The following is a 25,995-nucleotide window of genomic DNA, read 5'->3' as shown; positions in this document are numbered from 1 at the left end:
AGCCTCTACATATTTTACTGGAATTTTGATAAGGCTTAGAGCATAGGTTGGAAGGCTTTGAAGAGAAGACTTAATAAGAGTCACTTTCCCAGCTTGACTAAGTATATTTCCTTTCCAACCAGCCAATTTCTTGTTAAACTTCTCCACAAGATCCCTTTCCAAAAGGAATCAGGGGGTTTTTGACCCAAGGGAAGACCAAGATAGACCGCGGGCAAAGCACCAATAGAACAACCCCAGATATTAGCTATCTTCCTTTTTCTAGGGATGGGCGTATTAAGGAAAAAACAAGAGCTTTTCTCTCAATTGACCAATTGTCCAGAAGCACTAGAATACAGTTTATGTGCCCTTTTCAAGCTCCTAGCCTACCTTACGGATGCCATACCCAAAAAAATATTATAATCCACAAACTGTTCATGGGAACACAATAGAGATTGAGAAGAAGGCAATATGCCATGAATATCCCCTTTTTCCAGAAGACCTCCAATATACCTACCCAGACATTCAGCCATTATAGTAAACAAAATCGGAGAAATGGGATCACCTTGTCTTAGGCCTCTAGAAGGTTTAAAGAAACTAGATGAGGCCCAATTAACCAGCACCGCCAAGGAGGTCGTAGTGACCAATTGGGATATAAGTTGTAAGCATCTTTCACCAGAGGCAAAAGCCTTCAACACTCTCAGGAGGAAACACCATTCCACTCTATCATAGGCTTTTGCAATATCCACCTTCATCACAAAGCCCTGAGAATTAGAGGATGCCATAGAGTGAATGTTTTCGTGCACCACAATAATGGAATTCAAGATTTACCTCTCCAAGACAAAGCCATTATGTTTCTCTAAAATCGTATTAGGAAGAGTCTTCAGAATTCTCAAAGTCAAAATTTTAGATATAATTTTATATATCGAATTACAAAGACCGATCGATCTAAAGTGCTCTGGGGAATCCGCACCCACCTTCTTAGGAATCAGGCATAAAAAAGTGGAATTGATCTCCTTAAGGATTCTTCTAGCCCCAAAAAACTCCTTCACTGCATTACATACATCTCTCCCTACCACATCCCAAAGAAACTGGAAAAAAAACAAAGGAAAACCATCTAGGCTAGGTGGTTTGTCCCCTTCAAATGACAGGACCACCTCGTGGATTTCATCCTCAAAGGGGATGGAAGTCAACATTCTATTATGCTCTTCAGAAATAATCTGTGGAATAAACTCAAGCAACTCTCCTTGCCTATCCAAATCAATATTTGGATCTGACAAAAGAAGAGATAAGAAAAAAGAGACCAGTTCTCTAGCAATCTCATTTTCATTAGTGATATCTTTCAGCCCCACCTTCAGCCTAGAGATGCAGTTAATTGCTCTATGCTTCATAGTAGTTAAGTGGAAATATTTAGAGTTTTTGGCTCCTTCCTTCAGCCAAATGGCCCTAGATCTTTACCTCCAAAAAGTTTCTTCCTTGGATACAATATCATGATAATTGACCAACTTTTCATTTTCTTCCACTAAAAGCTCGTTCAAGTAGCCATCTGTCTGTATTTTATCTTGAATGTCTTTTAACTCCATTTTCAGTTTGGAATTTTCCTTAAAGATATCTCCAAACGTACTCTTATTCCACTCCTTCACTTTCTATTTAACATACCTTAGTTTTATGGCAATACGGAAGAGGGCCGTCCCATCCACCCTAAAATTCCAGCATCCTTTAAACACCTAAAAAAAATCTGGATGTTGAACCCACATTTTCTCAAATCTAAAGGAGAAATTCTTTTTAGCTTTAATCAAATCAGCCACAAACACCAAAGGAAAGTGGTCGGAGGCAACCTTGGGTATAGAGGATAAAAAGCAAATGAAATCTTGGGCTCAATCAGGGAAAATTAGGACCCTATCCAATCAAGCTTGTATACAATTTTCCCCTACTCTCTTGTTGCTCAATGTAAAACTGATACCTTGGAGATCCAAATCCATCAAGCCTTCCCCATTAATAAAGTTTGTTAAATCCATTTTCCCTTCTAACTAACTCGGATTACTATTAAAGAGGAACATCGAAATCCCCCATCAGAATCCAGCTACAATTATAATCTTTACTTTTAAGATTAGATAATTTGTACCAAAACTTTTTTCTAACACTCTAGCCATTAGAGGCATAAATATTAACCAGATTGCAGCAAGTTCCCAATTTTAAATGTTGTAACTTGATCGCTATAAAATTCTTATTAGAATCAATAAGATGGCCAGAGACAATAGATTGATTCCACATTATCAAAGTACCCCTAAGGCACCTTCAAAGTTACCAGCCAACACACCACATTTTTTAAAAGGCTTAAACTTTTCTGCCTTTTCTTTTTCCATTTTGGTTTCCTGAATCACCAGGATATTTGGTTTATGATCACGAACTACATTCCTAACCACATCCATCTTATGGAGACTATTAAACCCCCTTATATTCCAAGATATTATCTTCATTTCTTCTTAGGAGTGAACTCCAGAATAGTAGCTTGCTTCCCATCAGCTACATTTTGCAAACTCTCTATTTCCCTCTTGTTCTTGAGACTCTTTCTTCTCACTTTTCCTCGAGGTCCAACATCCACCTTCACTATAGGAGAGGTCAACACCATTTTCTTCCTCCTAGTAGAAACTCCGGACAATGAAGCCAAAGAACAACCTTCCTTTTCAGTTTTCTTCCTAATTCTTGTCTTGTGTTTTTTTTCTTCTTTAACAACTTTTTGTTCCTCTTGCTTAAGAAAAAAGTCAAGATTAGTCTCAGGAACCATATCAACTGACAGAGTATCATCAAGGATAGGTTCTGAGATTGGAAGGTTACCTTCTTCAAGAGAATCCTCCACACGATATTCCAAGATCTTGTCTAGATCACCATTATCCACCTCCTAAATTTCTCCTTCCTCAAAGTAACCCTCCATTCCATTATATTCCTGCCTCTTGTTCTTGGTTTGGGATAGACGATTTGGCTGGTCCGGCACAATTTCTTCCTCCACACGATTCTTGAGGGGAGGACGAAGAGGAGTTTCCTCCAGCCTCATGGCAGTATTACCTTCATCTTCATTCGCTCCCCCTATATCATCAATCACATCTTTTCTAATATTTCCTTGAGTATCCTAACCAAGGGTGATAGCTTCTCCCTATGGAACCTTAGGTTTCCATACCAATTTTTTAGATTTCTTCTTTTCTAGGGACCACTTTTTTAGTCATTTTAGGTTTCTTAGGGCATTTTTTGGCCTAGTGACCCAATTTCTTACAAAAGAAACAGGCATTCGGAAGATCTTCAAATTCTACCTACTGTATCCATTTCCCCATTTTAGAAAAAATATCCACTTTCTGGGGTAAATCTTTAAGCAAAGACAACTTCACACAAATCCTGCCATATAGAAGTCTTGACCTAGCAGTTGTCATATTATCAATGGCAATGAGTTCCCCAAAGGATCCAGCAATCCCTTTAAAGATATCTTCATGCCAGAACTCCAAAGGGAGTCCAGGCAACCGAACCCACACTGACATGGTAAGGAAGAAAGCATTAGATAATTCCAGGTTTAGTTCCCATTTCTTCACCGTAGGGCAGCTTCTTCCAAAATACCACGGTCCCCCACATAACACCATGTCCCTGTCCTCCTTACAAGTAATGATAAAGGAAAATAAACCTCTAGACATAGCCGCAATATCGACCTGACCCCGGAGGGCCCATTTCCTCTTCACCATATTCCTTAAAGAATCAATACCTGGTCGGGCCCCAGAAATTTGCTACATTATCTTGTTATCAAGGAGTATTTATAACAAAAAATTGTATCAACAATTATTATATTCATAACAGCAGTTTCTATCAGTAATTATTTGTTAGTACTGAGCTGTCTATTCTGCCTTGATCACTATGACTTCACTCCTACAAGTAGGAAGTTGTTACTTGTTTATCTATATAATTTTGAATTACAAATGCATAACTGTTGGTTGTATGTAACTATTTAAATCAATAAATATTAATCTGCTGTTTTGAAAGCAAATTGCTCCTTCGTAATATTGAATGGTTGTTATGCAGGAAGTTTGATCAGTAATACTAGTATTCACATATTGATTGGTATTGCAATGTTGCCTTGGTATTGCTTAGAATTTAGAAATGAAATACAAAAAAAATAGAGTTACGAAAGATTTTCTTTTTGGGATATTTAATTATTATTCTCTAATACCTAGCAGTTATTTATTGTAGCCTATAAATACATGCCTTCTACACAAGGCATTATTAGGATTCGTTTTGATGATATTCATGTATTTGGATTGTAGCTTTGCATGGAACATAGCCCCTCATTTCCTAGATTAACCTTGTTTGTTGCTGAATAGTAATCTCTGTTTTAGCCAATAGGAAGTTGTGTTTGTGTCTGGATAGTTTCTTTCTGTCCAGTATCTGAAAATCACGTCTGCTGGCCTTGATTCTTAACAATTTAGACTATGTATCCCAGGCTGAAGAAAAGATATTTAAATTTATGCAACCCCCCTCAATGAAATTTTCATGCATATACGTATATATTGCCTATAATTTTAGGCTAGGGTTCGTTTAATTTAGTTTTAGACTTAGTTGGAGCTTGCGGAGCTTCTCCTCCTAATTTGAAGGGCAAAATTAACTCACACGTTATTCTGTTGTGTTGAAAAGACAAATTACAATGCCGTTGATCCCAAAATGGGCATACTGAACTGAACTGAACCATTATATCACAAATTTTCATCCAAGCAAAACCCTCACTTTCATATGCCTTTGAATAAAATACAAGCTAAAAATAAATTTACCACTTCCATCCAAAGTTCTGGATGCCTGATTACTATGACAGAGACAATTCCAAAGGATTACTGCACTACAGCACTAAATCCCATTAAAGAAGAGTGTGAGAAAAACTCAATCCGAAGGCTAATTAGTAGATTACTTCCCTTTTGATGCTGATAGTCTGACATGACACTTGCGTACATATATTGAGCCATGGCTTCAATTAAATGCATCAAACAAAACTGACCAAGTGTTTCTTGGGAATCAAACAAATTATTTGAAAAAAAGAGGGCTACATGTTTCACCCCCATGCTAGAATTCAAATTTTAAAAGATTCTTATTATTAGAAAATCCAATTGAAGGAGGAAAATAAAGAACCAATATGACTTTAGCTCTTACCAATATGGTAGATAGTGATTGGTTCAGATTTAATGCCTTCAAGAATTTCCAATTTGTATGGTTCATTGATGGCCCTTATCCGTTGCTCTGCTTCCTCCCTGGAAACTTCTTCCCTTATTAAAGGTAAGTTTTTCTTTATAATATAATCCTACAAGCAACGTCACATCAATGGCAGTCCTTAGGGTCTGTTAGCTTCATTTTTCCTTGCACCAAAATCAGTGATATTATAAGTCACTAAATATGTAAAAACAGGTGACACTGCAACATCCAGTTAATAATTTTTTTAATTAAGAATAATCTACTAACACACCAATATCACATTTACCATTTCTTTCTTGATTTTCTTTAGATCCTTGTCTGTTACAGGCTGCATATCAAAATCATAATAAAAACCCCTTTCAATCCATGGACCTATTGTAACCTTAGCATCTGGAAAAGCTTTTTGCACTGCCATGGCCAGCACATGAGCACTCTGCAATCATATATACTGTTAATATTAGCTTTTGTAAAGTTATGCAACCTTACTATTAAAAATTGAAATTGGTCAGTATTTTACAAACTACTGTTTCAGCTTCTAAAAATGATATTGCAAGCTTGCTAAATTAAATTTAAACACTTCCTTAGTCGTAAGAAAATTACAAAATTTGGAGCGACCAACTTAATTATGACTCCAGACAAAGCACAGATAATAGTTTTCCAAAGAGAAGAAAGAAATGGTTATGTTACAAAACAACATCTGCACTTTAGCTATGCCTGTTTTGACAAGTTAATCCCTGCTTTTCCACAAAGCTCTACCTTTTAGAAAAACATGAATTGGACGGACCCATACTTGTCTGAAATCCCTGCTTTTCCACAAAGCTCTACCTTTTAGAAAAACATGAATTGGACGGACCCATACTTGTCTGAATTCAACCTTCAGATACCCCATTTGAATTTCAATTTCCACAGCATACAATTAGAAGAATGTAAATCTCAGTTGCCTATGTGATAAAATGAGGTTGGCTCTGACAATATGAAAATTAAACCCAAATGGGAAGGTGGATGGTATTTTTATTATGATATATAATGCATGTGATGCTGACTTAGTTTGTTTTTCTAATTATTGGCTGTGCTAGTGTAACTTATCACATGGCTATAAACCAGTGTAACCCAGAGACTCACACCCACCTCCCAAACCTTGAAGTACCCGTCCCCAAGACGTCCCCGCACCGAGTACTTGAGTACCCAAGCATGCCCACCTCCGCCATTCTGCAACCATGCCATCGCTGGGATGTGTACTTGAATTTCGACTTTTGAATGTTACTATTGGGTATCTAATACATTACTATGTTGAATGTCAATGGTTCTAGTTCATGTTGCAGTTTTGCTATGTTCAAGTATTTTAATTTGGTATGTTATACTGAATTACTGAAACATCATTTCATAACTAGCATTTCAAGATCTATATGTATACTATACAACACCCCTCCGTGCCCTGTCCTCCCCTTGCCGCCATCCCCCCGCCATCCCAAAAATGAGGCCCACTTTCCCCGCATCCCGGAAACTCGCCCCAGTGTCCCAAAGTACCCCCATACTGGTGTAACACTGCTATAAACAATTGAACCCGATTGACAGAAGTTGGCCCTTCATACAGTAATTCGACTATGAGGGAAAGGGCATTGATTTATACAAGGTCCTCCCTGTATACTGCTTACATTGTAATTGTAATTAAACACTACTTCTGGAATAAAGCATCAACAGTTACATCCTTGAGCAACCTTTAGAGGCATGAATTGCTAGTCTTATCTTGAACTACAAATAACTACATTGGTCATGTAGATTCATTAGGTAACATATGGCGCAGTTGCCTTTGTGAAGCCAGATCAACTTTATATAGAATCAAAGTCAACCAATATTAATTGACAGCACAACAAGATGATGGAAGTGAAGAAGTTGCTGAGCTGTAAACAGACACATCCAATTGCAAATGGGGACCTGTTGTGACATAATCACCAATCGACCCATCGCAAATGGGGACCCCCAGTTTTTCACATTTTTTAGGGTTTTGTTTAGGTTTCTCTGCTTCAACCTCTGATCTTTTACCAGTGAAAGTCTAAGTTTTTCAAGTTTAGGAGTTCATTCCGAGTTTTTGACTGTCGTCAAAACGTAAAAGGAAGAAAGCATGATCAAATGAGTATTTTGTTGCCACAAAGGCTAACTCACAAGGTTCAAATTCAAATTTGAGTTCATCGGTCATAAAATTCAGATGAAGTTCAACAACGGTAAAAATTCGGAAAAAAATACGACATTAAATTTAATTTATAAATTTGTTTATTTGTAAATATAAGTAATATATCCACAAAATTGTCAAAATAGTTTGAAATTGCTAGAAAATTAAACAAGATAACTCAATATTATTTTAAAATAAAATAATATCATTATAAATAACAATATTATATTAAATATCATAAAATTCAGATGAAATTTTTAAAGGGTAAAAATTCACTGAAATTCAAACTTAATGGATGAAATTCCGCATATCCTATGACTTAGCACAAAGGTATTCCAAAGAGCCAAGGGACAAAGATCGCCACTGTTCGAGGTTCATTCTGACAACTCCTATTTTTAGGGAAAGATGGTTTTTCTTCTTTTTGCTTTATCGGAAGTTTCTATTTTTGCCATTTTGGGGCCAATCTAGGAATCTGCTTTTTTGTTTGCTTGTTCTCTGAATTTAGAAAGCTGCTTTTTGTTTTTCCTATTTTGGGAAGGCCAAAAGTTGTTTTGGCAATTGAGAAACATGAAATTGCCCACGTGTAAAATTCTTGTTGTCAACTTCAAGCTTGTCTAGAAAAAAGTGTGGAAAGTTGAGAAGATTCCTGATTCCAATCCAAGAAAAGATATAAAAAATTCTTGGAAAACCCCTGTTTCAATATCAATTTCATCTTGGAAAAGTCAGGATAAGCTATGGAAAAGAATACTAATGGAAGCATTTTGATTTCTGAAATTTAGCTGAGACTGAAAATTTCTAGGATCTTCTTAAATCTAGAATCTCCACAGTAACTCTTAGAAATTTGAAATCACTCTCAAACATCCTATCAATATATCTACTTAAAATGTTATATTTTATGCTTCAAAATCCTCATCAAGACCCCAACTCAACCCAATAATTCAAGGAACATCCTCAAGTCATGGCAAAGTCCGACTTCTCCAATACGAATAATTTTGAAAGACCTGAGAAGTCCGATTTGGAAGTCCGAAAATCCTCATTTGCAAGTGAACTCTACTCAACATGCGGAGGCTTATAATTTGTCTAAGACATGGAGATTTCCAAAGCGCATGTGAAGTCTGACTCAAAACTTTTCCAAAACACACATAAAGTCTGACTTGAAACCTGTGAAAATTCCTTGAATCATCATCAAGTCTGCCCACTTATGCTTTAAAGCAAAATCAACTCAAAGGAAGAAGAAATAAAAGTAAAAGTAATAAAGAAAGAACCAAAGTGCTTATAAAAAGGCAAGGAAGTCGACCAAGTTTGCATACAAAGCCAAATTCATAAAAGCTGCTTTAAAGCTGATAAACATGTTGATAAGGAAGTCAAGGCTAAGTTTAGTAGAGATTGAGAAGAAAAAAAAAGCTTATCACTTTCTTCTTCAGAACATCTGTAAATTCAACTTTTGGCTTCACATTCTTTCATAAATAATATTACAGGGTTTGGGGAGTGAATCTTTTGGTTTCTTCTACTGATTTCAGAGCCAACTTGGAAAGTGGAATGACTTTCAGATTGTCAAAGAGGACAATATTAAGACAATTTCTTCACGGATTGAATCACCACAATTGTCTTTTGAAATTCTAAATTTCTCTCAAGTTTGCAGGTGATTTTTTTGAAAGATTTCAAGGGTTTTATAATCTCATTGCAGAGTCAAGACGATTTCTAGCAGACTTGAAGAATTTTTCATTCCAAATTCAGAATTTCAAACTGCAAATCATACAATTGGACCATACTTACAAAGCATTGGAGGAGGTAGATGCCAATACAATGAAGATGATATCTGTGTAATATTATTAACTAATTGGTAAATATTTGCTTGTTATTAACAAAGACCAAGAGGTCAATATATACAAAAGAATGAACAATGTTTCCTTAGGAAACAATCGTAAAAAATAGAAACATTTTACTCTAGATATAGGAAACTAAATATTAGAAACATTCTTATATTTACATGAGATTACAATAGATAACCATTAAATGATAAATAATGATAATAGAAACTATCTATTATCGTAATATGTAAGGCATAGAAAATTCCTTGAATCAAATAGGAAATCCACCCAGCTTGGGAGTTATGAGAAATTTGGTCAAGTGTTTGAAAATTTCCCCACGTCATGAAAAACTGTGCCCTAGCAAGGATGATCTGAAAATATGGTTAAGGCATAGTATTTCAGCAAGTGAAGACCAAGTTCGCTTAGGGCTTGGAAGATTGCAAATTGTGACAAGTGTTTGGAAAATCCATGAGAGGACATCAAGTCCGCCCAAGTTTGGAGGCCTTGAAATTTGTCTAACTAGGAAAATCCATAAACCAATATGAACCCCACCCTAGCATGTTGAAAAAAAAATCCACAATGACAGAGGAAGATGAAAATTTGGTTAAGAATTAAAGATTTCTACAAGCAAACCTAAAGTCTGCCCTCACTCATGATGTTGAGATTCAGCCTAGTGTTGAAAGGGAGGAGGAAAATCCCACAGTCCTACATGAAATCGGCCTTATAAGGAGGATGAGAAATTTGTCTAAGTGTTGACAAATTCCAAACTAATACGAAGGCCACTCCTATCAAGAAAGAAATTCATTATTCCAAGCCGAAGTCTTCTCAAACTAAGAAGCTTTGAAATTGGCTGAGTGTCAAAAAAAATTGTCATTACATCATCAAGTCTGCCTTATTGAATGATTTCACCATAAGAAGTGCTAGTGAAAGGCAAGGAAAAAGTCATGTAGGTGTTTGAAATTCCATAAGCACACATAAAGTCTGCCCAGCCTAGAGGATGATTGCAAACTTAGCTAAGCGTTGAGGAACAATCCAAGAGAAGTCTGATCATGATGAGTATAGAGAATCCTCAAAGCATAATAAAGTCTGCCCATAGAGTGTGTTGGAAATTCCTCAAGTGACAAGTATCATCAAAAGTTTTCCATGGAGTGAGAAATTTCCAGGGAGAAATTTTGGTTAAAAAAATTCCTTGATCTATAGTGAACTCCACCAAAGTAGAAGAAAAATTCCCAGTTCAAATCCATGGAAAATTCCTGATTTTATCCGTGGGAAGCTGTGAAAAAATCCATGGAAACTTGTGAAAATTTTCCAAAGCTATAGAATATTCTTAAAGTTGTAAATATTCCTCAATTCAAACAAGGAAAGTTGTTGGAAATCCACAAGCACAAGCAAAGTCCTCCCAACATAGGATGACTTCAAATTGACAAGTGTTGAGAAATTTCTCAATCCACATGAAATCTGCCAAGGAAGGTTGAGAAAAGATCCATATACAGAAGCAAAGTTTGCCCTCTCATGATAAAAAAATTGGCTAGGCGTTGACAACCTATGTGAAGAATGCAGACCAAAAGATGAAATTCACACTCTGAAACCAAATAAAAGTTGGAGAACTGTGGAGTCTAAAGCCATTTGAGGTTGAAATCACCAAATATCCAGAGAAAATTCCAAGTGGGAAGGAGGAAAAGATCAAGTTTAGAAGGGAAAACATTAAGTTTATGCATAGAAAAGAAGAGGTATAAGCTTTCTAGAGAGAGAAGGTATGAATTTTGGAGAGCGTATTTTTAGAGGGTGAAATCAGTAAAGAAGCAATGGTGAAAATTGCTTAAAGTATGGGAAATTTCCTGAAAAATCATACCTGAAAGTGCATTCCCAAGGACAAGACTTCATCTTTTCCAAAATTCAAAAGGCCATTTATAAGTTAAAGGTGACATTGGTGAAGTCATTTTCTCAATGTTGTTTTGCAGGTCTTATGCAAAGTGAACAATCAAGGGCAGGCAAAGATGAAGGTGATGCTACAACAGCCCAGGATTTCCAAAAATCAAGATCAAAGGAAGGAATTCAAGTAGTATAAGAAAAGATGGCATTCACAGATGAGGAAAACAAACACAATCAAGAACTTCATCACCTATAAAGAATTTCAAGACAGGAAGAAGGATGGATGGATCGGCAAGAGAAGATTTCAGAGTTCACACCAGGAATTCCCAAATCCTGAATCGAAGAAGAGCATTCAAAAGGGAAAAAAAATCTAACTTCAATGAGGTTTAAAGATGATGCAATTTGGAAATATTTTTCCAAAATCTCAAATTCCCAAGATTGAAGAATTGTTCAAAAAGGCAACTTCATTCAAAGAGATGAGCATGTTGAGGTGGCAAACATTTATTTCCACCAAAAAGATAATTTCAAGACAAGGGGTCCAAGTTCAATGAACTTGACCTTTTCTTCCATCAAGATATGCTCCATCTAACTTGTTCAATTTCATTGCATCTCACTAGATAATCATTGTAAACCCTAATTAGGGTATAGTTGTTTAAATCTTGGTCCTCAATCTCAAATTTATCAAGGCTCTTCATATGTTTGTGAACTCCTATATAAACCCCACTCCTCTCATTTGTAAAGAGAGATTAAGATATTGTTCCATGAAAAGTGCTTAAGTTAATTCATTGTTCAATTGTGGGTGAATTTAAATATCTTTTGCAAGTTGCAAGGTTGATGTCTCTTAGAATAGATTTTATTCTCAGGTTCTTAAATTGAATGAAGGATTTGATGAGAATGCTCATTGTGGAATCACTATGTTCATACTTCATAATTTTGATAGTCAGATAATTTTTAACTATTGTGCAAAGTTAGTCTGAACTTGTGAAGAAAAGTTTAACTTCCATTACCATATTCATTGTTTGAATGTTGGTGAATATCTCTGATGCGAAAATCCTTATAATACCTTAGAAGATTGCATTGTTCTTGTGGAATTGTTGAATTTGGTGAAACAAGGATAGTTTTGAGATTACGCTTTTGCTGTTTTGTCTCCAAAGCTCATAGGACTAGTTTATAGGATCAATTTAAATTTAGCATTATCTTCTCAAGTGCTCCTCTTTTGCACTTTTCTTTGGAAATCTTCGTAAGCGGTAAACCCAAAAAAATCCAAAAACAATATACAAATAGAAATAAAAATTCATCATTCAAAAGTTGACGAGGTCTTGAGTGACAACATAAGTCCCCTTGGAGCTTTTCAGCAAATCATCCTACCATGAGAGCTTATCCTGAACAACAAAATCACACACATTTGGAACCTTAGTGTCGGCTTTGTGATCACACAATTCGTCTTCTTAGCACATTAGAGAATAGAGTACCCTTGTTATTTTTATTGAGTTGTTTGTGTCATAAGACACAAACTAACAAGACCCTCATTTTTTTGCTTTCTAGCTTAGAGTTATTGTAATTGTCCTTAGCTTGGCAACACTTTAGGGTTTCTTAGTCTCTTGGTTCTTTAGGGATAGGGGGATGAAGTCAATAATTCCTAGGTTGAGATGTGGAATGTCCTAACGATTGAATATCAATTGCAAAATCCATGATTATGGATAATTTCCTTAAGGAAATCCCCCTCTAGGTACATGTCCCCATTCAATCCTTACATAAGTTGATATTACTGAGAAATTTATCTGATAAGTATAGAGTTGAAAAAGTTGTATCAAGGTAGCAAATGGAAGGCAAAGTTCTGAAATTTTCACTAAGTATAAAAAGTTATAAAAATGATGTCAAAATATTGTCAAGGTTGGGAACCAAGGTGTCAAGGGTGAAGTTTGCAAAATGCTAAATGGAATGTTGAGTGGAAATGAAAATTCACGTTTTGTTAGGTAAAAAAAAATATAATTAAAAAACTTAAAAAAGGAAAACGAGGAAAAAATTCTAAAAATCCTTAGTTGGAAATGAAGAACTCAAGAAAATTCCAAGAAAAATAAAAGATAAGTAGAATTCTAGCTCAAATTCAACTTTTTCCTCCCATTTCCGCCTAAATATCAAGTTTCCACTTCCAATTCCGCCTAAAACTTGATTTTCCTTCACTATTTCAACCTAAAACTTGATTTTCCTTCAACATTTCCACCTAAAACTCTCAAATCTTCCCAAGGCATTTTCATTTCCAACTAAATATGAATTTGCACACCAAAGAATTGAGGATCGCCGCCTAAAATTAAGATTTTTCCTCAACTTGTGCTTGCATTTCCACCTTAAAATCTCAAATTCACCAACCTTGTGTTTGCATTTCCACCTATAATTGAAAATCCCTCCCAAGACATTTTTAACCGCCACCTAAAACCAAAAATCCCAACCCTAGAGGACAAGAAGTTACTCAAAATGCAAAGCAAAAGTCAAGGTCAGCCATGGGTAGTTCTCAAGTTGAGCACTCACGGGGAAGGTTTAAAATGCATAATTTAACTTTAATTTTTAAAACAATTGAGAGTAAGATTGCAATTTTGATCCGAATTTAAGCCAAGCTCAAGGTGCTTAAAAAGAGATCTTCCTATAGAGATAAGGTGAATCTGATCAGAATTTCATTTTGAAGAGCAAGCTTAAGGATAAATAGTGTGAATTCATCACAGGTCAAAGCAAAATTTCCCAAGGAAAGGCCACTGTATTCGAAAAAAGAAATTCCTCTCATTAAAAAATAGAGGTAGGAAACATATAATAGATCTAAGGAATCGTTGTGTGAAGGCGAGGAAACAACCTCCTTGGAGTCATTTGATTCACCCTATGGAGAAGAGTGTCCAAATGAAGAGGAGTAAGGGCCTATGGAGCTGAACACTACAGGGATAGTGATTTTGGAGCTGCATCTATATTCCAAAGTTGAGACAATCTCCCTCTGATGTCTGTTAATATTCCATTGGCACGTAGAACACTATAAGCTAAGTTACCATATTCGTTGGATTTGCCTAGAAATCGAAAGTTGATTAGCTCAATATTTGATGTCGGTGTGAATTTGGTCCCAAATAACAATTTTTTTGTGTAACTTGTTGCCAAGTCGCAACACGGGACCCCTGGACAAATGGCAAGCACAGCTTTCCAAGCGAGTTGGAAACAAATATGAATTTCTTTGGGCGAATTTGGGTGACGTCTGTTTTGCCTTCATTACAGTTTTTTAATGTCATTTTTTTGTCTATGACTTTCGTGAAACCTAAAGTCATTTGCATTCTCAAGTTTCAACGTGGCCATTTGCATTCTCAAACACAGGCATCAGGAAAAACACATCATGGCAAAAACGTGGGCATCAAGGAAGCATCAAAGGAAGAAATGCATGCATCAAAGGAAGAAACGCAGGCATTTTTCCTACATCAATCAATTCTTCCCTAATACAAATATTTATACAAATCGATATTATCACTTTAACTATAGCAATGGCAAGTTTAATGTTTCTCAGCTTTGACAAAAAATATTAAAGTCGTTGCAGGTTGTTTCTCAACTTTGATTAGTTTATTTATATTGTTTTTTTGTCTATTATCAATCTCAACAATGTTGTTGCTGGTTGTGATTAGATAGGACTTAGGAGAATGCGAGGATGGGTAAATGTTGGTTCCATTGGGGTTTCATCGTTCATAATTTTTTCAGTCACCTACAAAAACAAATAGAAGATGACCTGGAATGAGTTGACAATATAATATGTGTGTGTGTGTGCACGCACGTGTACTAGATGAACTGAAAATTCTAGCCAGCATCGAAGTAGTGGAATTTAAACTAGTGTGTTGGGGTATTTACAAGAAAAGAGTGCCTTGTATTAGATATCGGAAGAGATCTGTTAAAAAATATGCATATTTATCTGCTATCTGTGACTGAAAAAAAAAAATTTGCATTTTTAACAAAATTAAATGATTTCCTTAGTTTGATTTTCTTTTTTCATTTTTGATTTGTTGCTTTGTTTGTTGTTTGTAGATTCAACTTTCAAGGAATGGTTGCAAGGGGTTCTAGCTCCAAACACCCCCGCTTCAAAATAGACAAATGCTCCCTATTATGGAAATATGTGGAAATGGTTCGACCAATGTCTAGTTGACAACGTTATGATTGGATTTGCAGCCAATACAAAGAGGAAGCATCCATTGCAAAAACGCAGGCATCAAGGAAGCATCAAAGGAAGAAATGCAGGCATTTTTTCTACATCAATTGATTCTTCCCCAATACAAATATTTATACAAATCAATATTATCACTTTAACTATAGCAATGGTAAGTTTAATGTTTCTCAGCTTTGACAAAAAATATTAAAGTTGTTGCTGGTTGTTTCTCAGCTTTGATTAGTTTATTAATATTGTTTTTTTGTCTATTATCAATCTCAACAATGTTGTTGCTGGTTGTAATTAGATAGGACTTAGGAGAATGCGAGGATAGGTAAATGTTGGTTCCATCGGGGTTTCGTTGTTTGTGATTTTTTCAGTCACCTACAAAAAAAAATAGAAGATGACCTGGAATGAGTTGACAATATATATGTGTGTGTGTGTGTGCGCGCATGTGTGCACGCGCGCTAGATGAACTGAAAATTCTAGCTAGCATCGAAGTAGTGGAATTTAAACTAGTGTGTTGGGGTATTTACAAGGATAGAGTACCTTGTATTAGATATCGGAAGAGATCTGTTAAAAAAGATGCATACTTATCTGCTATCTGTGACTGAAAAAAAAAAATTGCAATTTGTACAAAATTAAATGATTTCCTTAGTTTGATTTTCTTTTTTTCTTTTTTGATTTGTTGCTTTGTTTGTTGTTTGTAGATTCAACTTTCAAGGAATGGCTGCAAGGGGTTCTAGCACCAGAAAACCCCGCTTCAAAATAGACAGATGCTCCCTATTATGGAAATATGTGGACATGGTTTGACCAATGTCGGGTGGAGAACGTTATGATTGGATTTGCAGCCACTACAAAGAGGAATCTAGCAGGTCTTATAGTAGAGTGAAAGCACATTCATGCTTTATTCCTCAAAAAGGCATTAATTTTTGTACAAGGAAGCCAAGAACCCCCCTTCCAAACCACATTGTGAACAAAATACATTCAAAAACAAAAACAAGCAAACAAAGGCTAGGAGGGCAAATTTTCTCATCCGTTGCAGAATCCTAGGCTTTCAAAAAATGGAAAAACATCATTTATGGCTTCAACTACTAATCCTAATGAACCACCCACAAAGGGCCATCCATTCTTGCATTCACCTCAACTATCGGTTATAAGTAAGAGAGAAATAGGGCCCTTGGAAACATGAAGCTAGAGACATTGTCGAGCACGCCACACCAAGATGCATCTATGCAAATGGATTGTCATTTAATGTTGTTTGCTCACTATATTAGCAACAAATGGTGAAAGCAATTAATCAGGCTCCAAAGGGATTCAAGGGCCTTGATTATGAGAAGGTACACACCACTTTATTAGAGGTTTTTGTACAACCCATCAAAGATTCATGGGTTGAAATAGGTGTGTTACATCCCAATTTTTGACCTAGCTTGAAATATAGACGTAGAGGTTCACATGAAGTCAATTAGCGGTATAATCTGGCAAAATGGTAAGATAGTCAGTCGTTATGATTTCAAGTGAAGATGACATGTTAGTTGATCATTAATCGCGAATTCATGGAGTTACGATGAAAGGTTAACTGTTATGATTATTTATGATTAAATAATATATAAATTAATTACAAAGAATTTTCTTGCAGGAAGCATGTCGAAAGGGTGAAAGAACTGTCAGAAAAGAATTAGGCAGGGCATCATCATCACTGAGCAGACGCGTAAACGAACTAGCCAGAATACATCTGTGAGACTTTCATGAGTTATTTAATAATTTCATTTAAATAATTGGGATAAAATATTAAACGTATCTTAAAGGATTTTAAATTACCTTCTATGATAGTATTTTTAATAATTATTTATAAATGTTCATTTAAATATAACCATGTTTTGGCACCAATATCATTTAATAATTTAATGCTTGCACTTTATAATAATGTTCAGATTATAATAATTGTATTATTATAATCTTTGAATTTTAGTCTTCCAATTCTTTCCAACTTCTTATTTTATCTATTTGTCTATTTATTTATTTTTTCTTCTTAGTCAATTTAATATTTGGAATCCGAATGGTCATTTTGGGTTTTCGCAGAGGTTTTCTTGTAACTGATGGAAGTCGTAAGAACATTTAATATATTTATATGAAAACTTTAAACGTACTTGGACATCCATCCTTGCTTGCTATTCAATAATCTTTCAAACACTTTTGACTAGATTTCCGAATTCCTTAATCAGTAATTTGAGCCGTTTGAACCCTGTCTTGTCCTTATTTTATTTTTAATTTACATCAATCTGTACCAAAGCTATCTACTGTGGAACTTCAAGCCTTGAAGGCAGAATCAATCGAGTAGAGAGGCCATCTCAGACCACAGTGACAGAGGTCACGTAAGATCTTTTTTTTTTTTTTTATTACTTCCCTTGATGATTCGAAATACTAAGTCTATCATAAAATCGAACAGTCATATGTTCATGAATTTCGTTCTTTTACTTGAGGCTAAGTTTTCATCTGTACCAACGTCCTGGGTTTATTCATACCTGTGTTTATGTCTTGTGGTGGCACACGAATGTCATTGGAGGGCATGTGTTTCATTTAAAGAAGACTGTGAATTGTCCATAAGCCCTGCGTATGAGTTTTGATCCTTGTGATCAAAGTAGAAGGCCCTGCGTTCAGATTAGGATGTGCTGGAGAGAATTGAAAAGGCTGTTGTAGCTGCACGTGGAGAGGAGAGATCCAGTTGGGCAGAATTCTGCACTTCTTGTGATACTGTCTCAAGATTTTGAACAGGTGAAATCCTTTAATTAAATAAAGATGCACTACTTTCCCCAACATTTAGTGGCAACAAATACAAAGTCAATAAATAAAATTGTTATACATCTATTGCTTATCATAATCAGTCTAGCTTTGTTTTTTTTAAGTTTGCATGTATATACATAATTCAAAATTTAAAATGAAACCAAATGCATCATATACAGAAATAACAGGAAATTGTGCGTCAAGCATTCAACGAAATGTCAACCACTGGTTGTGAAGAAATTTGAGGTTTGATTAAACTATTTTCATTTGGATTACAAAGACAAAGTACTTAAATGAAAACCAATCAGATGGGAGTCGTAGATTTCAATAGTCTGAACTGACTTCATTATCTGGAACTGCTAAATCTAATCCAGTCTTAGCAGCATATTCACTCTGAATCAGAGACTTCAACAAAAGAAAATTCAGGCCAAGGTTACATTGGGGTATTAATTGAACATTAAAGAGCTCTTTACATAACAAGGTATAGATTAACCCAACAATTAATCACAGTATGTAAGTACATTTATCACTTGCATTGATGTAATGTTAATACTGTAGATTTGTTTCTCTTCCTTGATCATGGCAAGTGAAAGTACAGAAAAACTTAGTGTCGATCCATAATCAATATATCAATGGATGTTAGATTTACACAAACAATTTTGAAATATCTAAAGATCATAATTAAGTAATCACAGATTGTGACATGCTGAATGCATATAATCCTCTCAAATAATTGGCAAAGCCGTCTGTTCTGAACACCTGAGACTCACCCGGTTGTGTAGCCAAGAAGTATTACAAGGTAATTGGTAAATACTTGCTTGTTATTAACAGAGACCAAGAGGTCAACTTATACAAAAGAATAAAGCAGAAAGAATAGAAATATTCTATTCTAACAAATAAAACTAAAAAAACGAAAGCTAACCAAAGCTAACTAAATATTTATAATAGATAACCATTAACTAATAATAGACGTCTTATCTATTATTGTAATACCCTCCCTTAATGGTTAATCTATCTAACACACCAAGCTGTCCTCTGAATTTGACAAACTTATCAGGACCAAGAGGCTTGGTGAGAATGTCTGCAGTCTGATCTGTGGTAGGAACATACTGCAGATCTATAGTCTCATCTTCAACCAGTTGTCGTATGTAATGACAATGAACATCCACATGCTTGGTTCATTCATGAAAGACTGGATTCCGTGCTAACTTGATAATGCCTTCGTTATCAACAAACAGAGTAGTCGGTCCTGCTGGTGACATCTGCATATCCCCAAGCATCCAACGAAGCCAAACAGCTTCACATCCGGCCTTAACAGTCCCCCTGTATTCAGCCTCTGTAGAAGAGAGAGAAACTGCCTACTGCTTCTTGCTGGTCCATGTGATTGCACCGGAGCCCAAACTAAACACATATCCAAATGTTGACTTTTTATCATCAACAGAGCCTGCCCAATCTGAATCTATGAACCCACTGAGTTTAGGATTAGAACTCCGAGAGTACAGAAGTCCATAATCTGAAGTGCCCTTCACATAACGAAGCACACGCTTTGCTGCCATCCAATGATCAGCCTTAAGAGCTGTCATAAAGCGTGAAGTATAGCTGACTGCGAAGCTGATATCAGGCCTAGTAGCAGAGAGGTAGATGAGGCTGCCTACTAGTTGCCTGTATGGTAGTATCATCAACGGAAGGAGAATCAGACTTTGCTGATAACTTGAGACCTTTCTCCATAGGTGTAGATGCAGGTTTGCAATCCTGCATTCGAAATTTGTCTAACAGAGCCCTGGCATATTTGGACTGAGAGATGAATATACCAAAAGATTGTTGCCAAACCTCAACACCTAAATAATGCATGAGCCCAAAGTCAGTCATATCAAAAGACTAGCATAGGTTCTATTTGATTCCCTGAATCAAAGATGCCGAACTGCCAGTGATGATCAAATCATCCACATAGATAACCAGAAGGATGATGTCACTATCAGTAGTCTTGATGTACAGATTTGAGTCCGAAGAACTCCTCTTGAAGCCTTGATCACTGAGGTACTTATCAATCTTGATGTACCATGCCCGAGGGGCCTGCTTCAAACCATAAAGAGCTTTTACCAATCTGAGAACCTGATGGTCTTTACCAGCAACCTTGAAACCAGAAGGCTGCATCATGTAGACCTCTTCATGAAGATCACCATTCAGGAAAGCACTCTTTACGTCCATCTGATGGACCTTCCAGCCAAACTGTGTTGCCATGGCTAGGACTAATCTAATGGTGCTCATCTTTGCAGTAAGAGCAAAGGTGTCCTCATAATCAATGCCCTAACGTTGAGAAAAGCCCTTTGCCACTAAACGAGCTTTATACTTATCCAAAGTACCATCTGATTTGTATCCAGGACCCAGCTCTGCGTTTTAAAAAAATGACGACTCCTGCCATATCTACCAATCGTTTGGCGGTCAAACACGATTTTTTAAGCACCATCTCAGTCTGTCATCGTGCTCTGGGAAGCAAAATCGACCATTTTTTTTAAAGAAATTTGCCATTTTTTTGATCTCCAATCTGACGGCTAGGGTTTTGTTCGAAACCCCAATTTTTTGCAAAGAAATGACTCGATTTGCATAGGCGAGTTGTAAAACAAATGTCAAACGACCACGATTTTCAGAGTGACCACGATTTGCAGAGAATCGTGTTTTATAGCAAGGTCGAGCCCCTCCGCCAAGAAATCGCGAGTTTCCAACAACAAATCGGACGCGATTTGCAGGTCGCAAATTGGAGGAAAAAACGCAAGTTCTCAAAATCACGATTTTTCAGAAAAAGACCTAGCTGAAACTCGGATTTTTTACAAATGAATTTCTCAAAAAAAATAAAAAAACCCAAGTCGAAAATCTGAGGATTTTTTTTAGAAAGCAAGAATCACAGAATAATTTCGAAAATTAGCTTTGATAATTTCGGAAAAAAATTAAGAAATACGCTCTGATACCATATTACGAGGTAATAGGTAAATACTTGCTTGTTATTAACAGAGACCAAGAGGTCAATTTATACAAAAGAATAAAACAAAAAGAATAGAAATATTCTATTCTAACAAATAAAACTAAAAAAACGAAAGCTAACTAAATATTTACAATAGATAACCATTAACTAATAATAGACGTCTTCTCTATTATTGTAATAAGAAGATGGGTGATGACGTGTGAGAAAGGAATCATCAATACTATGAACCAGTAACAGTTATATTTTAATTAATTAATAGCTCATGCATATTCCTGCTATGGTGATCTCCTGCTGCCAAGTTGTATGGCATGTTATTTATCTTGATGCCCTGTGATGATAAGATGTTACCTGCCAATTCCGAGTAGGGAGGGCCTTTCTCGATAGAGATCGTGTGAGGATATATTGTGGTCCGAGGTTGGGTGGTTAAGCCCCTGACAATGTTTTACCTCTCTCAAGACGTCAAATATGAGTCAGACAGAAGTAAGTCATGCATTCAATTGTTTATCGAAAACAGGTAATATCATTTTTTGTTTATGAGAAGGTAAAGATTAAATTGAAGTATCTCATTGTTATCATCATTTTTACTTTCATATAAATGAATATTGAATATAAAAATTTATCTAATCTTGAGAAATTGTCACAAATAAGCAATCAGAAGGAAAAGAAATCTGAAGCCCTAAATGATTGTGTGACAGCTAGAACCTTAATTGATTCAATGGTATTGGAAGCCCTAACTGAATCCGTGGTATTGAAAGCCCTAGTTGAATCCGTGGTTGCGGAAGCCCTAAATTGAATCCGTGGTCGTGGAAGCCCTAAGTGGTAAGCGGTACCAGAAGCCCTAAATAAATCGATGGTAATTGATGCCCTAATTGGTAAGATGATAGGTGATGCCCTAATTTAAGTTATATTGGTATTTAGTGGTATTCATCAAATGATTTTTGAGCTAGCAGTCGATTTGAGAAATTGTTATAGTGTATTTGTGGACTAACCCGGGTGGTTGCAGAAGCATACTTAGATGATTTTCAATCTCAGTTTTTCCAAGGTATGTGATTTCAATTTCTGAAGTAATTTCATTAAAAGGTATTTCAAGTATTTAGTTAAGAAATTTTTTGTTTAACTAACTTTAACAGTAAATCTTCTTCGCATGAACATGAATGATGTAACTGCCTTCTTATGAAATCGAAGTTATAACCGTATTCTATGCATATGTTAGATGTTAATTTAGACCGGGAAAATTTGGATGTTACAAGGTGTGAGAATAGTATTTGAAGGACGGAAACATGCAAGAAATCGTCCTTTGGTGAATGTTATTGCAATGTCCACAAGAGGTGCAATGTTTCTAAAAGTTGTGGATTGTGAAGGAGAGGTGAAGGACGGTCCTTACATTGCAAACATTCTCATCCAAGTCTGTAACGCCCCGCCAAGGGATCCAAAAGAATTAACCTAAAGTTTTACTAAGTTTGCTAAACATTTTTTTTTTGAAGTAAAAAAGTATAACATACACATCAAACACATAGTGGCGGAAGCAATAACATGTAATCATCAACAAACATACATAACAGGTTACATTCCTTAAAAATCCCAAGACGTTGAGTCATATTTAAATTTAATCTAATCCTAAGTCTAACAACTACCACATCCACATGAAAGAATAATCAAAAAGTCCAATGTCCATATAATATACATTTGTTCCGAATGCCTCTTGGCAAATTAATTTGGAATGCTCAATTATCCATTGTACATGTCACAAGGTATGAAAGGCTTAAAAGAATATACATATGTAAAAATAGAAATGCATCATCCTCTTTGGATCCATGATGCAAATGCAATACAATAAAATAAAAGAAATCATCCACCATACATGATACATCCATACATCGAAAAGATATAACATCCATCATAAAATATAACCATTTATCATAATGATCCATGAACAGAATGAAGGTAAATGCCAACAAAGAATGCTCCAGCCATGGTGACTACGGATGGATCTCAATGGTAAGAGTGAAAAAGCACTACCACCCAACCGCGTGGAACCTAAATGGTCCACTCCCACCCCACTGAGGAGATAGTCTCAAGTCCCAAACAAGATATCAATTCATATAACACAATTACTCTCTAAGTCCAAGAAATCCTAAAAGTATACTAACTCAAAGGTTCCAACATAGATAGACATCTAGACCCAGAGGCACACAAGACATGTAGGAAACCTACTATGCAAGCGGGAAAGTGTCATCGCACAAATCACGTTGGAAGTTACCCGAGCAATCCCTTAGGAATCCAAAGTCCCCAGAGATCTTGCGGCCACTAATATCCTCTCGTACTGACAAGGCATACTATGGAATGCAAGGTCGTAACCAAGCATTCTCTCAACTCCCATCCTAGTCTGTACTAGCACTCAAGGCATGGGTGAGAACATAAAATTAATCTTATTAGGTTCATTTAAGTCAGTATTTAGTGTAATGTTATCACTTATTAAAAACAACTTACAATGAGTCATCCCCAAAGCCACTTCAGGTCTCCCGTCCCCCATTGCAAGCCACTTCCCGACACTACACATAGATAACCTACCTAGGCTCATGAAATCACAAATCACAAAAATCACCTCAGCCCTATACAAGCGACTAGAAAGCATCAAAATATAATCCACAATAATCACATCAGTTCTCCACGAGCAACTGAAAAGCACCAAATGATAATCATAATAATCACAACAGTTCTCTATCAGCAACTGAAGGCATCAATGATAAATCACAATATCCATCGGTTCTTAACAAGCAACCAGAAAATATCCCAAAATAAATCACAATATTGATCAAAGACTCCAAAATGGTCAAGTCAAACATGTCACAACATGACATCATCGAGAGCATAGCAAAACACTTCAGTCTTATCAAGGCGACTAGAAAGCAACCCAAGTATAATTGATTGAGGACTCATAAATGGTTAAGTCAGATATCTCATAAACCTACACCTCAGATTCACACAAGCAAACTGGAAAGCAATAACAACTAGTACATACATCCATCATAGAGCATATTAACACATCACCATGGTTGGGTTTAAAAAGATCGAGAACAAATCATCATATCATCACAATCGCATAACTCCCAAGCCTCTAGTAACAACCTAAACTGGTCAAAACTAAGTCAAACTCCAAAACGTAAATTATGCATCACATGCAAAACACAGACCACGCAGCTTCCTTAGAACATTACATTTTGAAAACACAAAGGTTTCATTTTATTGTAGGTTTCATAGTTGAAATTGATCTTGAAAACGCACTGTTGAGTCAATGTAAAATTTCGGTTCCCAGTTTGATGTATGGTTTAAGTAAATGAAGCTTGTAGTTACCCTTACAAATTACCCCACTCTTATTTTAAAATATATTGTGCAATTACCCCTACTTGATTATAGTAAATTTTTCCAAAATAATTCAAAAGTAATAATTTATTTAAATTATTAAATAATAATTAAATAAATTAAAACTTCATTTTACAATCTCCTTTATTAATTAATCTTAATTAAACTAAATTTAATTAAGTTAATTATTAAATATAAAACTATATCAATATTATTTAATTAATTATCAATATGTATTAATAAAATTTATTAAAAATATTAATAATTAATAATTTAAATTCATTATAAATCAAATTTAATAACATTAATAATTAATATTAAATAAAATTAACATTTAACAAATTATATTAAATATAATTTATTTTTAATAAATTAATAATTAAAAACCATAATAAAATTTTAATAAACAAATAAAACAACGTATATTTGAAAAGCCCGCCAGCTTTTTAATACAAGCCGTGCGGCCTGCGTAGCGACCCTGTTGCTACCGCAGCAAAGTACGCTGCATCAGCAGCAGAGTCCGCTACATATGCATGCGGCAGCAGTAATAAAAGAAAAAGGGGGTGGGATGTGGTTCCCCCCCCCCCCACTTTAAAATAATTTTTTTTTGTTTTATATTATATATTTTGTATAATATAATTTTTTTTAATTTAAATTCATTTAAAATTTTAAGAAATTAACTCAAAAGAATTTTATTATTTATAATTCAAATTTTATTTTAAATTTGATTAAAATAATTTGTTTTTTTTATAATTGTTTTCAACATTAATTTGATAGAGAAAATTCGACCAACCAATCGAATTTTATCTATAAATTTCCTTATTAAATTTCTAACCCTCCTCAATTAATTTCCTCTATGACTTCCAACCCTTCCTAGCTTATTTTGATTCTTCAAATCTATAGAACAAGTTTTCCTTTACTATATTTTGAATCTCCACGAACACACAGGGATATTAACAAACATTCAGTAACCTACAATATTGAAATTTTCACAAGTTCACTACAGAGAAAATTCAGATCTAAAATCCACAGTCACGAAGAAGACAGAATTTGTTTTAAATAACGTAAGTAATTGTACAATTCAAAACATAAGAATCTACTTGGATTCTGATGCTAAAATCGTAACCACTCTAAGGTTTGTGAGAGAATTCGCTTTTATCCAAGAACTTCTCTCTAACAATTTTTCCAAAGTTTTCTTTCCAAAATTTGCTTCCAAGTTTGCTATCCAAAATTCATGTCCAAATTCGTGTCCCTCAAAAATGAACCCCAAAGTTGTGATAAGGAGTTTTCTCCTCAAATCAGGGCACTAATTGTACGTTCACCCGAGAGGACTCCTTGCTCACAAGACTCAAACTCCAAAATAACTTTTATTAAACTTTGTTTTATCTTTTCATGCACATTAACTGAATTATTAAATAACTTTATTTAATTTTCCACTTGACTTCTATTTTTAATTAATTAATTACTTTTAATCCCATGTGCACTTTATGAAATTAAAATAACACTATTATTTTCACTTATTTTATCTTTTTAATTAATTTCTTTTATTTTCAACTCATGCTCGCATCATTTGATCTAGAATCTTTTAATAATTTAATATCTTTTTACTTTTAATTTATTTTAGAAACTTAATTGATAAAAATTTTAATTAACTTAAATA

The 25,995-nt window shown here is 35.2% G+C and overlaps 1 protein-coding gene across 1 annotated transcript in view; it reads right to left on the bottom strand.

The window, feature by feature from the left end:
* EMB2761 (threonyl-tRNA synthetase, putative / threonine-tRNA ligase) overlaps positions 1-25,995 on the bottom strand; it is a 95,031-nt gene that overhangs the window by 64,584 nt on the left and 4,452 nt on the right. The window contains exons 3-4 of the mRNA XM_089812806.1: positions 5,480-5,626; positions 5,155-5,302 (exon numbers count right to left, since the gene is read on the bottom strand). Coding sequence (XP_089668932.1) covers positions 5,155-5,302; positions 5,480-5,626 — 295 coding nt within the window. The remainder of the gene's footprint in view (positions 1-5,154; positions 5,303-5,479; positions 5,627-25,995) is intronic.

The sequence above is a fragment of the Cupressus sempervirens genome, chromosome 2 (genome assembly GCF_028749045.1).
Source record: "Cupressus sempervirens isolate cs-2001-9-10 chromosome 2, ASM2874904v1, whole genome shotgun sequence".
Lineage (NCBI taxonomy): Eukaryota > Viridiplantae > Streptophyta > Pinopsida > Cupressales > Cupressaceae > Cupressus > Cupressus sempervirens.
The sequence above is the reverse complement of the archived record's forward strand: the minus strand, read 5'-3'. Positions and strand labels throughout refer to the sequence as shown.